This window comes from Mercenaria mercenaria, chromosome 5 (assembly GCF_021730395.1).
Source record: "Mercenaria mercenaria strain notata chromosome 5, MADL_Memer_1, whole genome shotgun sequence".
Lineage (NCBI taxonomy): Eukaryota > Metazoa > Mollusca > Bivalvia > Venerida > Veneridae > Mercenaria > Mercenaria mercenaria.
The window spans coordinates 86,619,386-86,635,519 of NC_069365.1; the positions used below are offsets into that span (position 1 = coordinate 86,619,386).

Here is a 16,134-nt window from a genome sequence, read left to right on the forward strand (position 1 = left end):
CCATCCCTTCGGAAGTTACCGGATATCACGATGTCATAAATGTCTTTCATTCCGTTTCCTGTTAAATCATTTATCTTGCACGTAGATTAAATGATCCTTCAACAAACTGCTGAGTAACAAATATGTCAATTCCTTAATTTCACGATGATTTAACTATTTAACTTCCAAAACAAGATTTCAACGTCCGTTATCCCATACAGAGTTATTCCGCTTTTACGGCTAATTTTGTCAAACTTCATGAGCCTCAACTTAGATATAGAATGAAATCGGCAAGAAAACACTAAATTTACTCTCGGAAACGATACTCTCGTTGGAGCCAATATATAATCTAATCTGACTTGATTCAATTACGCCAGCAGTGTGGCAGCCATTTTGTTTTGATCAAAATTCATATCTGAAATATACTAGCAGGATATGGTATATATCCTGTCTTCACGTGACGTCTATTGACCAATAGAAATGCAAGAAACTTGTAGGAGGCAAGATAAATAGATATATAAGAGAAGGCTTGTATACAGATTTGACAAAGCAAAGCAGAATCATTTGACCAAACACATAAACATATAAAATAAGGCTTGTGTAAAGATTTGCCATAGCAAACTAGAAACATTTGACCAAACATATGAAAGAACGCTTGTGAAACGATTTGCTACAGCAAACAAGAAACAAATAAAGGAATGCCTGCGTAAAGATTTGATACAGACAACTTGACCAAACACATAAGAAAATGCGTGTGTAAAGATTTGGCACAGCAAAGTAGAAACATTTGACCACACATATAAGGGAAAGCTTGTGTAACTATTTGACAGAACAAAGCGGAACCATGATTTATGTTCAAGCGGTCTGAGGCAATGTTCGTTATCTTTAGAGATTGTCAGTTCAAGTTCTACTCGATTAAAGAATAGATATAATATAATATAACTTCCGGTAGGTTTGTTCTCTCGTTAATTGTAAACTTGTAGGTATGACATGCGTGTAGTCCCACCAAAAGCATAAAATGAAAGACAGCTTAAAGTTTTTTTGTTTTTCTTTGGTTTTGTTGGGTTTAATGTCGCATCAATACAATCACAGATCATATGGCGACTTTCCAGCTTTTATGGTGGAGGAAGACCCCAGGTGCCCCTCCGTGCATTATTTCATCATGGGCGATCACCTGGGTAGAACCACTGATCTGGATGGCTTCCTCATATGAAGAATTCCTTACAAGTTATATATACTGCTTCGTATCAAAGAAATTTGCAACAACCAGGTTTTTAACACTTACCCTGCTAAATTTCTATAATGAACTTGTCCATCTTTCAATTTGGATAGTGCCAATTAAAGGGGTGCTTACCATAAAAGACCCTTTCTGAATGGCGAACAGTACAGATCATGATCAGACGGCTGATCATGATCTACACTGGTCGCAAAGGCAGAATTAATCGTGTCCAGCATGATAAGGGTTAAGAAATATTTCTTGTGTGAATTGTTTTGATATCCAAAATGTGATATCCATTTGTATAGTAATCAAATTTTGGACCATTGTCACGGATTTCTACGCTGCGTTGAGGAATGTCTAATGCATCGTATGAGAAAAGGCAAAACAATTAATGTTTTGAAAGACGGATAAAGGTTCATGAATAGATGAAAGTTTATAGAATGATTCAAGCCATTTATCAGAATTAGCAAAGTTTTAAGTGATCTGAGAACCATTTCATTTTCATAATATTGCCTAACAAAATAAATTCGTACAATATTATTCTGCAATAAATATCGATTTTAACACTGATTATATATTTTATTTTCAGCAAGATCTCGATCAGTCGGAATATTGTGATATTTTAGAGTTTGCTGTGCATTATTAAAGGTGTATCTAGAAAAGGAGATATAGATTTTAAGCAAACTTTGAGATGGGACGTTTGTCGGTAAGATCTTTAATATTTTTAAACACAATTAATTGAATAATTTTAATCAAAATTCTGATTTCTGTTTGGTTAATAAAATAGTTGACAAGATCTTTCATGAATTATGACTTTAATACCCAAATCCAGATATAAGCTATACTTCATTTAAAAGGGTTCAAGAGATGGAACTGTGATCTTTTAATTTTAAATATGTTTAAAAATTGTAAATTTTGCACCCGAAAGGGTATTTTTAAAATTTCTGTCCCATGACAAAATTTGAAGAAAAAAAATACTTGAAGACTGCTTAAATATTTGAAACTCTTATAACATACCATCAACAAAATGTTAAAACTGAAATTAAATTGAAGTGTCCAAAATGATTGGAATATGGAACGGAAAATATCCTGTTAAAATCGTTTTTGGAAGATAAATTTAAAAAGTAATCAAATTGCGTATAATAAAATGATACTGTTTAATATTTCAAGCAAAATTAAAAAAGAAAATAAACTCGTTACAGAAAATCTGGATCAAACAAAAATCGTTGTTTTTAAGCAATACAGTTACCCGAAAGAGTATTCTTTTCTGTCCCATGACAAAATTTTCCTTTTTGCACGCACTAATTGTTGTGAATTAGTCCTTTTGACGCGTAGTAAGTTTTGCGCCAGGTTTGCAATAGGCAGATTTTCATGAAATATGTCGCAAAGGGTTTGAATTTTGAATCCCGAATGTTTGTTATCGTTAGGTATTACAATGTGATTAAACAAAAAGAATAACCTTATCAAACTTATGCGGTTACAAATAATGGAAACCTTTCTGTTATATTCATGCAGGTTTTGTTACATAAAAGTATGTTTTTTAATGTAAAATCTGGTGAGCATCAAATACCCGTATGCGGGGATTGTGACAACAAATTCTAGAATTATTTTAAAACATAGTTACTACTGTTACACTTACAACTTTTGTATATTAAGCTTTCAAGACTTTTATAATTTGAGTAGTGTTTGTCGAAGAAATATTTAAGTTATTCTGATATGTGTATTTTTGTATCATAATAAATGTTTGATTATAAATTGACTGTATGATTGTGTAAATGAAAGAATGTAAATGCAATTTGACTGAAGACCATACTGAAATATGCTGTTTGATATTTGTATTCGTACGTTTAGTATGTAACCTTCAGAAAATAAAGTTGTTATCTTATTTTATCTTATATTGAGGAAACGTCAGCATCGAAAAGATTAGAAAAATAGTAATCATTGAAATTAAAATAAATCAGCTAAAAATTAACTTCAAAAGTTAAAAACGATTGCAATATAGAATATAGTGATATAGAAATAGAAATAAAAAAAGAAGATCATTTTGCATCCATTTAGGTACTGTTATATGTTTTGAGAATTTGATATTTTGCACAGTTTGTATTTGTATGTGTACGCTTTGTATGTTACATTCAGAAAATAAAATTGTTATCTTGCTTATCTTATACCCTTGGTGTTTCTTTTTTGAGGGACAAGTCAGCATCGAAAAGATTAAAAGAACAGTAATCATTAAAATTAAAATAAATCAGCTAGAAAGTAAAGTTCAATAGTTAAAAAACGATTGTAATATAGAATATAGTGATATCGAAATAGAAAAAAATATATGGACTGAAATATCACCATGAAAAACAATTAGAAGCAGGTAAAATACGATCAAAAGCTAAAGAAATTTGTCAAGATGAAACATCGTCCAAGTATTTTTTTGATCTTAAGAAAAAACGCGGAAAGCAAAAACAATGGTCTCAGATACGTACGGAATCGGGTGAAATTAAATCAATATTGGTTCAAATACAAGACAAGTACATATTCTATAAGACACTTTTAACTACGGATAATATCTACGTTGACGCTGCAACTTATTTATCATCAAAATTATCAACAAAAATAAATTAAGAAGAAGCTAGTAAGTTAGATGAAGATATATTAGAAGCAGAACTCGATAAATCCACTTGCGCGAACTAACTATTGTGTTCAATATATCACTGAATCTATTATTCATATGTTTGTATGAATTGGCCATTTAATGTCTTCTTTTATGGCTATTGTTTTGTAAATGTTCATACCTTACAAAAAAAATGTTATCCCAATTTTGAGTCCGAAAAAAAAGATTATTTTACATTCAGTAAGGCACTGTTATATGTTTTGATAATTTGCACAGTTTTACCAAGGCAGTACAATACAGAGACTATCTCATTATCTTTAAGCAAGTTTTTATGATCCCTTTTAAAGGCACTGATCTCCAGACTTAAGCTAAAATGATATTTCTTTAATTTTTTTATCTTATTGCAAACATTAAAACTTGAGCTTTTGTTTCTAAACAATCTAAAACAATGCAAAATCACGAAAAAGCATGCCAGAGTCGAGAATCATATATACCCGGGCCGCCGTAACAATAAAACATTTCCTTCGTTCTTGACAAAAACTCTAAGGGGGAATAATGGTCGTTAAATATACAGCTTCATAATTAAGGCATTTACCATCAGTACCCTTTTACAGACGCTTTTCAAGTTTAAATGGAAACAAAAAAATAGCAAAAATATAATTAAAAAAAAAAAATAAAAAAAATAAAAAAAAAATAAACTAATAGCATCTATTATTCTTGTGTGTTTCCATAACATATCATCTGTCTGTAACTAAGTTTTAAAGCCTTCTTAAGAAATATAGCAATGATTTTCTAACATTTATTTTTTTGATGCTAAGTAACTTGGACATGTCTGTATCTTAACGATTTCTCTATCTGTGTTATGGGGGCTTTCTCTTACTCCGTGCTGATCAGATCGCTTTGTGTCTGTACTAATAGATGTTGAATTGGCGCCCGATTGTCTGCCTTTGTTTTTAAAGCGCATTTGTAGGTAAAGCGCCTTTGAACGTGTTGTCAATGAAGAGGGCGCTATATAAATCTGGTTTAATAAACTATTTATATTTGTGCGTGTGAAAATGGTCCGATAAAAAAGAAAATTTACGACTAGGCCCTAGACAAGGACCTAGAGTAAAAAAAAATGTATATTTATTCTTCCTATCACACTATCCTGCTTAAGGCACTATACCAGAAAATGTATCTAGAAATTACCTCACTAACTCCCTGCTTTAGGTACTATTTTATTAGACATGTATCCCCCCACCACAAAAAAAAAAAAAGAAAAAGAAGAAGAAAGAAAAAAAACGCCACTTTCTCCCTGCTTTAGGCACTATTCTAGAACATGTTTCCAGAAAACGCCACTTTGTCTCTTCCTGCTTTAAGCACTATACTAGAATATGTATCCAGAAAACGCCATTCTCTCTTCCTGCTTTAGACACTATACTAGAACTGGTATCCAGAAAAAAATTGCCATTTCCTCTTCCTGCTTTAGGCAACATTCTCCCTGCTAAGGCACTATACTAGAACATGTATCCAGAAAACACCATTCTCCTTTCCTGCTTTAAGCTCTATACTAGATCATGTATCCAGAAAACGCCATTCTCCTTTCCTGCTTCAGGCTCTATACTAGAACATGTATCCAGAAAACGCAACACTCTCCCTGCTAAGGCACTATACTAGAACATGTATCCAGAAAACGCCATTCTCTTTTCCTACTTTAAGCTCTATACTAGATCATGTATCCAGAAAACGCCATTCTCCTTTCCTGCTTCAGGCTCTATACTAGATCATGTATCCAGAAAACGCCACTCTCTCCCTGCTTTAGACACTATACTAAAACATGTATCCAGAAAACGCCACTCTCTTTCTTCCTGGTATAGGTGCTATGCTAGAAGGTGTATCCAGAAAACACCACTCTCTCCCAGCGTTAGGCACTATACCAGAACATGTGACCAGAAAACGCCACTTACTGTTCCTGCTTAGGAACAATACTGGAGCATGTATCCAGAAAACAAACGCGACTCCCTCTTCCTGTTTTAGGTACTATAATAGAACATGTATCCAGAAAACGCCACTCTTTCTCCCTGCTTTAGGCACTATACTAGAACATGTATCCAGAAAACACAACTCTCTCCCTGCTTTAGACACTATACTAAATCATGTATCCAGAAAACGCCACTCTCTCCCTGCTTTAGGCACTATACTAGATCATGTATCCAGAAAACACAACTCTCTCCCTGCTTTAGACACTATACTAAATCATGTATCCAGAAAACGCCACTCTCTCCCTGCTTTAGACACTATACTAAATCATGTATCCAGAAAACGCCACTCTCTCCCTGCTTTAGACACTATACTAAATCATGTATCCAGAAAACGCCACTCTCTCCCTGCTTTAGACACTATACTAAATCATGTATCCAGAAAACGCCACTCTCTCCCTGCTTTAGGCACTATACTAGATCATGTATCCAGAAAACACAACTCTCTCCCTGCTTTAGACACTATACTAAATCATGTATCCAGAAAACGCCACTCTCTCCCTGCTTTAGACACTATACTAAATCATGTATCCAGAAAACGCCACTCTCTCCCTGCTTTAGACACTATACTAAATCATGTATCCAGAAAACGCCACTCTCTCCCTGCTTTAGACACTATACTAAATCATGTATCCAGAAAACGCCACTCTTTCTCCCTGCTTTAGGCACTATTCTATAACATGTATCCAGAAAACGCAACTCTCTCCCTGCTTCAGGCTCTATACTAGATCATGTATAAAGAAAACACCATTCTCCTTTCCTGCTTCAGGCTCTGAACTAGATCATGTATCCAGAAAACGCCACTCTCTCTTCCTGCTTTAGGTACTATACTAGATAATGTATCCAGAAAATGCCATTCTCCTTTCCTGCTTCAGGTTGTATACTAGATTATGTATCCAGAAAACGCAACTCAATCTTCCTGCTTTAGGCACTGTTCTAGAACATGTTTCCAGAAAACGCCACTCTCCCTCTTCCTGCTTTAAGCACTATATTAGATCATGTATCAAGAAAACGCCACTCTCTCTTCCTGATTTAGGTACTATACTAGATCATGTATCCATAAACCGTCACTCTACCCCTGCTTTAGGCTCTATACTAGATCAAGTAACCAGAAAATACCACAATATCGTCCTGCTTTAAGCACTATACTGGAACATGTATTCAGAAATCGCCACACTATCATCCTGCTTTATGCACAACACTAAAACTTATACATGTATATCCTGAAATCACCACACTGTTTCCTTGCTTTAGACGTTATACTAGAACATGCATATGACAAAATATCTAGAAACATGCATTTTTTAAATGAATGATTATGATACATGAAAACAAGTGAAAAATAAAAGAATCAGTTTAAAATGGTAAACATTAATATATTCTTATACTTGCAGGCACAGTTGATTGCAGCTGTGTTGTTTGGCGTGGTCCTTCATAAAGCTCTTGGTAAGTCAAGATATGTTATTTGTTGTGACATTATTTAGTTATATCTGATGGTGTAGCATTTTTTTTATAAAATGCTTGTGTAAAATTTGGTGTCAGACTATGCCATTGATAGTGGGTATCAGAATTTCCATTGATTTTGGGTATGAGAATGTTCCAGTCATATTGTGTCAGAATGTTCCATTTATTTTGGGTATGAGAATGTTCCAGTCATATTTCGTGTCAGAATGTTCAATTTATTTTAGGTGTCAGTATTCCAAATATATTGGCTGTCAAAATGTTCCATTGATATTGGGTCAGACTTTTCCGCTTATTTTAGATGTTAGAAGGATAAGGTTATATTGGGTAATATAATCAATATGCCCCAGGAACATCTTGAGTTAGAACGACCCAGTGGTACTGAGTATCAGAATTTCTCGTTCTAGTTTCAATGTTTATAATATTAAATTTCTGCATGCATGCAAAGTCCCGCACGTTGTAATGGTATTTAAAAGTTCACAGGATAAAATAAATACATTTACAGTACATGCATTTGACTGACATGCTGATAGTTGTATCAAACTTCTTTATTCTATAACATTTAGCCTGCTGGCGGCAAGTGATTTTGCCTTTGCGACCAGTGCAGACAGACCAAGATCAGTAACCGTCAGTGCAGGCTGATCTTTTTCTGACAGCTCGCTATTCATTGTGTAAATTTTTAGCGAACACTCCTTCGAATAATAAATGGTATTGCCAAAACTGATTGATGGATCAGTCCATTTTAGAAATTTAGCAGACTAAAGGTTCAGTGGTCTATCTCAATCATCAGAGTCGCTTCCCTTTGGCACTAGCACATTAAATTCTGCCTAGTCAGCGAAATGCATACGTTTTTTTTTTGTATAGAGAAGAATGGAGGACTCTGCTATGTTTCTATCCAAGCATTTTGCGGGTGAATATTTCATCAATGTTTCGCGAGATGTAACATGATTATTGCTATCGTTTACCTGTTTTTGTGTTCGAGTAAAAATAAAATAATATTTCATGCGCGTCCGGACGGGTTTAAACTACGTTGCGATGTTTTCTTTGTGACTGACCTAGATCGCTCGCGCAGTCTCGCGGATGGGACCATCTGATTACTGCACAAATGACAAATGTTGTTTATACGAACCTTTGTTTCCTTTCTGTATAAAACATATAGTGAATGTAAATATTAATAGTTAAAATGCGCTGTATTACCACAGTCACAGTTTTCCAATGCATCCAGTGAGACATTAGAAACACACAGAATAATAAAATGATTGATTGTTCCGGATGGCGTGGTTTCCAGCGATCTCATAATTTATTAACAATCTCTGCTATTTCAAACATTGCTAACAATGAAAATACAATGCAACAAATCACAACACATTTTATTTAAAGATATATTACGCTTTAGTTCATATTTGGGCAATCAAGTTTTCAATTCGGGAAGCTTTTATATTTAGGATAAGAATCTTATTAGAACATTTAAAAATTTGAACGGCAGAGATATAGAAAATTCTCCGGTTCATAATTTTGGATTTCATTAAACGATACCTTATCAGAACATGTAAAGATGATGATGATGCGAATTGCTATATTTTGTATCAAGTTTCCCGTTCAGAAAGTAGGGAAAACCAATAGATTGTTTTTCTGGACGGTAAGTTCCCAGCACTTTTAATGGCTGAAATGTGCAAAACCCTATTACATATGAGATAAGGCTATTACGGTATTTCTCTTTGAATTATGATGCTTTTTTTAACTGGATACATAGATATCAGCTTTAAACGTTTTAAAGCTAATATGCATACAAATTACAGAATAAAAATATTGCTAGTTAGCACAGATGATTTATCGTTAGTTAACATAGAATCTACAGCTAAGGAAAGTGCCGAGCGAATGTTTGCTATAGACAAATGCTGGTTAATGTAGTGGCGTCGTAATGACAATTAGAAATCGTGTTTGAATACGTATTTCCCTTATGATTCCGAATTCCCCGGCTAGCTTGTTTGAACGGCCGAAGAATACCGAAGTAAGATTACGTAATCTCACGGAAATCACCGAGCATCATTTATTGTCCAGTACCTTAACACTTCTCTTTCTGAAATCAAATTGAAAGAAGATTTTTTAAGGTTTATCGTTTGAAGCGTGTAAGATTTTTATTTGAAAACAAAATCAGAAACGAAACAAAACAAAAACAAAAAACAACAAGAAAACGTGTGAATTTGGCTTTTCCTTGTCCAGCCCCGTACCCTATCCAATCCATTATGGTACCCATCCCCGGAACTAGTATACAATGCCAATTAAGCTGTAGAAACGGCCTGGCTGGACTAGCTTTGAACGTCACTTTCATTCTTGTTTTGTATTATTACCTCTTTATTGAATCAGTTACCCTAGCATACGCTTGTAAAGTAGATATAGCATTAATTTAACTTAAAACTTTGCATATTTGTAGGTGACAGTACAACATATGTGGTTGCACTACTTGGCCAGGACTTACAGAATGGATCAACGAGAGCTGACATAGAGTATCAACTCGTGATTGTCAATGAAGAATCAACAGAGATTCATGTTGAAATAAGAGGTACTTCAAATTTGTCATAAAGCAATGTGTTGTTGTCAATAATTACTAATATACATGTGAAACGCTTGCCTTCAATTCAGGTTGTAAATATTATACTTGCAATGTTTGAAAGCCTTAAAACAAGCTGTATCTAAAAAAGTCTAAATCATTTTAATTGATTGATTTTTAACAACTGGAGTTAAGTGATCTAAAACTCCTATGTTACATAGTGGTAAAACGTCCACATCAGGTGTTGGATTACTTCCTAGCCTAATCAAACCAAAATGGTGAAAATGGTACCAGTACCTCTCTTGCTTTGCATACAGTTAGAAATTGCTTCTCTTCTCTCATACCCTCGTGCTGAGTTATGCCACCAGGAACAATGTGTCGTGAGTAATTAATACAGCTGTAGAACTTGTTTCACAGTTGACCTTTACCAGTATACACAGTAGCAAGTTCTAGTAAGAGCATATTCAGTGACTCGAAAACTAGGTTCCGGACTTGTTAGGACATCAGTTGGCAATTAGCAAGGTTAGAATCAGGTAACTTACCGCAATTAGCAAACTGAGAAAAGACTTACCTATCGCAGTTAGCAAGCTGAGAATTAGCTTTCTAGAAGTACCTATCGCAATCAGCAAGCGGAGAATCAGCATATCTGCTGAGAATCAGTTTACCTACCGCAATTAGAAAGCTGAGAATCAGCTAAGACATCCCATTTTTCAAGCGGAGAATCAGCTTACCTTTCGCAATTAGCAAGCTGAGTCTCAGGTTACCTATCGCAATTAGCACGCTGAGAATCAGCTTACCTATCGCAGTTAGCAAGCTGAGAATCAGCTTATCTATCGCAATTAGCAAGCTGAGACTCAGCTTGCCTATCACGAGTTTGCCTATCAGCTAAGACATCGCATTTATCAAGCGGAGAATCAGCTTACCTATCGCAGTTAGCAAGCTGAGACTCATGTTACCTACCACAATTAGCAAGCCGAGAATCAGCTTACCTATCATAATTAGCAAGCTGAGAATCAGCTTATCTATCGCAATAAGCAAGCTTAGAATCAGGTTACCTATCGCAATTAACAAGCTGAGAATCAGGTTACCTATCGCAATTAGCAAGCTGTGAATCAGATTACCTATTGCAATTAGCAAAGTGAGAATCAGGTTACCTACTGCAATTAGCAAAGTGAGAATCAGGTTACCTATCGCAATTAACGAGCTGAGACTCAGGTTACCTATCGTAATTAGCAAGCTGAGAATCAGCTCGCTCACCTATCACAATTAGCAAGCTGAGAATCAGGTTATATATCACAATTAGCAAGCTGAGACTCAGCTAACCTATCGCAGTTAGGAAGCTGAGAATCAGCTTACCTATCGCAATTAGCAAGCTGAGACTCAGCTTACCTATCGCAATTAACAAGTTGAGAATCAGCTTACCCATCGCAGTTAGCAAGCTGAGACTCAGCTTACCTATCGCAATTGCCAGCTAAGAATCAGGTTACCTATCGCAATTAACAAGCTGAGAATAAGCTTACCTATCGCAATTAGCAAAGTGAGAATCAGCTTACCTATCGCAATTAGCAAACTGAGAATCAGCAAAAACTATCACAATATTAACCTAAAGAGACTAAATGAAAGTTGTTTGCTATTGATAGTACGCCACAGTATTTGTACTTTTTTTCGGAAAGGATTTCAGCTACAATTACAATTTACTGTGGTACGGAGTCAATTTACATATAATGATTAATCTAATTGACGTAAATTATGTTTACATATTTCATGTTATGCCGACAGATTTTCAATTTCATTTCAGCCTGTTCATTTATTAATGCAGATAAAATTGAATTCCATTTAGGTACCTTTCCCTTGTTTATGGCAAATAAATAATTAATCAAAGTCTAATGTTAAAAAGTCTTTTTAACAATATTACATTCAAAATAGAGCTCTATAATGAAAATATTTATTTCATGTTTTTCAGCGGTTTATTGAAATATAATCATGGTGGATGATATTTAAGAAATAATATAGGCCATATCCGGATTAGCGATTTCTTCATTTGATATTTTGCGATTCTGTCATTGAATATTGTACAACCATTGGAGTTCAGATGCAAATGATTAATATCACTTGGTGTTATGATACGCATGTAAACTACAAAGACTTTATTCAAAAGAAAACCAGTGCTTCGATTCTAACACCATATCAAGGTATACTGTCTTTTACTAAAACAAACAAACATTCTCTATATAACACTAAAAAAATGTATGCAGGTTAGAAAATATCTAAAGGATAATACTGTACGTCCAGAGGTCCATGGATCGGATTCGGTTTAGGCTCTGGAATGTTTGAGATCCTCTTGAATGTCTCCCGACAAATTGAGAAACCAGGGACCTGTTTCAGAAAGCCATTTCCTAACCGATTTTGAACTTCTGATTTAACTTGTGCAATAGGCTGTTTTAACACGGCTCTAATTCACAGATCAGGTCCACACATTTGGTGAAGTCCGACCTACAATTACACGACTTAACAAATACATATTAAATTTGTACTCACGACCGTGTGAACAGTTTAATGTACTGAATTTACACCCCGTGATGGCCTGTACTGTTGTACATGTGACCAGCTTACCCCAGAAACAATAGAATTATTTGCTGACCACTGGCCGGAAGTCATCTTGTAAAGTTCGACGACTGAAAGAATGCGTTGGTCTACAGTCGTCGAACTTCACAGGATGATTGCCAGTGCTCAGCAAATAATTCCTGTTGTTTTGGGGTAAGCTCGTCCTGTCATGCCAATCACAATGACATCGAGAAAGAAAATAGTACAGGCCATTACGGGGTGCATATGTTTTTGCTTTGTTTTGGTTGGATTTAACATCACACCGGCAGAATTATATGTCATATGGCGACTTTCCGGCTTTAATGGCGGAGGAAGACCCCAGGTGCCCCGCCGTGCATCATTTCATCACGAGCGGGCACGAGGGTAGAACCACCGACCCTCCGTAAGCGAGCTGGATGATTTCATCACATGAAGAATTCAACGCCCTGGGTGAGGATCAAACCCACATCGATGAAGGGCAAGAGATTTGAAGTCAGCGATCTTGGAGGGGGGGGGGGGGGGGGGGTTACATAAAGCTATTGTTTCAATTAATGTTTGGTTTGTCAAAGTTCAAAACATTTTAATGTTCACACATTCGTGGGTACAAGTTCAATATGTATTTTTTAAGTCGTGTAAGTTTAGCGACTTCACCAAATGTTAGGATCTGTTTTTAATTATAGCCTTGTTAAAACAACCTTTTGTACAAGTTAAATGGAAGTTCAAAATCTGCTGGGAACAGGCTCTCTGAAACGGGTCCCTCGTTTCTTCATTTTCCGGGAGACACTCAAGAGGATCTCAAACATTCCAGTTCCTAAACCGGATTCGAACTATAGACTTCTGGACTGACTGTATTATCCTTTATATGTTTTTTACCTGCATAGTATTACATTATTCATTTCAGTGTTGTAAAGAGAATGTTTGCTTGTTTGTTTCAGTAAAAGACAATAAACCCCGATATCGTGTTACAATCGAAATAATTTATCTTAAGCACTGGTTTTCTTTTGAATAAAGAACAAAGTCGTTCTTTTTGGCAAATTCTTAATTTTATGCTTTTGATGTCCAATGCCGTTCTCTATTCCAATGTCCTTTCGAACTTCTCGCCAACTTCACACACCTTTCTCAGACATATTTAATCAATGAACATTCAAAAACGTACGCTCGGTACTTTTCAACAATCCAGATGGAATAGATTCATCATATTTGCCAGAAATTTATCTGGCTGAATTCCTGTTTTTAACAAATGTAAATATTGGGAAATTTATAATAGATACCTTAAAGCTAAGAACCACCTAGTTAATTTGTTAACGCATGTTATGTTATATTTTTTTGATGTATTATCATATACCACATTATATTTACTTGCTTTTTACTGTAAATCGTATAATGCATGATTTCTCTATAATCCAGTATATGTTGAAATTGAGTTACTGATAAGCCTTGGTCTGAGTATTGATCTGATCTCATTGTTATAGACAGTGTTCTTTGTCTGTTAATTTTGTACCTATCACTATATATATATATATAAATAAAAAAGATTTTTTTTATATGTCAGCCCTGATGATTATGATATGAAACCGGTAGGTAGACATAAATACAGATAGAGGAAACCCATTGGATGTTTTTCTTTTTTATTTATTATATACTTGTCCAGGAGTAACTTTTAATATTTTCTATTATATATATATGTATCCTCGAGATCCAGTTAACTTTCAGAGACAGAAAATATAGCTTCTCTGGTCCCAATCAGTTAAAAAGACTAAAATGTCACTACTGGCAAACGTCGAATCACGGATTATTTTGTTTTCTCTCTCGGTTATAGCTCTCTTTTAGCAATTCTAGGCCATTTGGGCATCGTTTGTACCTCTTGAAGATAAGACACAGATGACCGGACATTGTTATGGCTTCTGCTTCATACGTTTATAAACTTCACTTGGTGTTTGCCAAAATCTCTACATAACTAAGCAAATGTCTGATTATCAGTTCGAGCCGATGACGATTTTACGTGCAATATCAACATCACTGAATACTTTCTTGGATGAAGCGTTGTTGATTTTTGCTTTTCACGTCCGAATGATGCCATTCTTTTGGTGTATGTCACCTGACGTGGTGCTAGACTTTGACATATTTTCAGGTAAATAAGTGGACTATCAGTGCGAACATTAGCGGTCGATAAAAAGCGGCTGCGCCAGTTATGCAAAGCTATGGTAATTAAAACGTTCCACATGCTTCACATGTCAACAAAACTGTTACAAAAGGAATATGACCAAATCACACAAAGATAGCAAATTACAATCATATATCTCACATTGCACTATACACAAAAGGCGGCTTTTGATAGCAAAAGTCTACGTATTTTTTGAATAGCTTTCGTACATGACGTAGGATCAACGAAAAGGGAACTACACTTGTAGTTGATTTAATATACCTTCTCTTGTAGGTATTTCTGGTCTTATTAAAGGGCTGAATGTAACAAGTAATATCAGAGTGACTCATACCTTGAATCAAAGCATGGGCATGAATGGGTCGGAGTTTAGCAACAAATCCTTACTAGTCCACTCTGAAAACGGAAAGTTTGTATTACAAGTTTTTACAAAAAGAGATAATTACGTCGAAGGCCTTTTGGCTATTCCGGTACAACGTATGATCGGTCCAAACCAACCCGCCCGTACACTTATCTACGATCACGTGGTTGCTACTTTCTGTGCGGTGGGAGGCTACTGTCAGATCGCCATAGCTGCGGCAGAAAACAACACCGAAGTGTTCATCGACATTCCGACCAACGTTGAAGAAATAGCCTTTTGCAATAAATCCTCATATTACCGCTCGAAATTTGACAAAAGAATTACAATGAACCAGTTCGATGCCCTTCAGCTTGAAACCACATTCGATCTAACAGGAACCGTCATCTTCAGTTATAAGCCTATTGCTGTTTTTGTTGGCTCAAGAAATGTTACAAACGGAAACAAAATTGCACACACAATGGAACAGCTAGTCCCTATATCACACTGGGGGAAGGAATACATTGTACAAAATTTAGGATCTAATGACTATGGCGACATTTTGAAGATAGTGAGCCACTTCACAAACACAACCGTGACAATGTCGGGTTTTCCGGCTTTCAATATAACAGAGCGATACCACACTGTGACACGTCGGCTGGACAAAAGGATGAGAAGTCATATACAGGCGTCACATCCAATACAGGCAAGTATGATAATTTAACATCGAATATACTTCATGATTTATTAGGTTCAGAAATTATAATAACAGTAAGCCTACCATGTTTGAATCACACTAGACAAATATTGTCACCTTTGTTTGTCTAACGATATTTTCAGTATTACGGATTTTAATATCATTGTCAAATGACAAGTGCTGTACTTTTCTTTTATGGATGCCTATATTTCAGTACACACAATTCCAATGTTGTTGTTTGATTTGCCAGCTGGTGTTCGATACTCTAAACTAAAACATTATACCAATTGTAAACATTATATTTCATATCCTGCTGTTGTTATTCTTTGCTATTCTCGATAAAATTATCCATAAATGTTAATAATTGAGTGGCATACATGTCACATTATAACAAAATCGGCTGGACAAAGGGATGAGAAGTCACATACAGGCGTCACATCCAATACAGGCAAGTATGATAATTTAATATCGAATAGACTTCATGATCCATTAGGTTCAGAAATAATACTAGTACTCCTACCGTGTT

The 16,134-nt window shown here is 35.3% G+C and overlaps 1 protein-coding gene across 1 annotated transcript in view; it reads left to right on the forward strand.

Annotated features, from left to right (window-relative positions):
• The first annotated feature begins 1,282 nt into the window (after positions 1–1,282).
• LOC128557400 (uncharacterized) overlaps positions 1,283–16,134 on the forward strand; it is a 38,711-nt gene continuing 23,859 nt past the window's right edge. The window contains exons 1-4 of the mRNA XM_053544747.1: positions 1,283–1,904; positions 7,213–7,264; positions 9,714–9,842; positions 14,851–15,621. Coding sequence (XP_053400722.1) covers positions 1,890–1,904; positions 7,213–7,264; positions 9,714–9,842; positions 14,851–15,621 — 967 coding nt within the window. The 5' untranslated portion in view covers positions 1,283–1,889. The remainder of the gene's footprint in view (positions 1,905–7,212; positions 7,265–9,713; positions 9,843–14,850; positions 15,622–16,134) is intronic.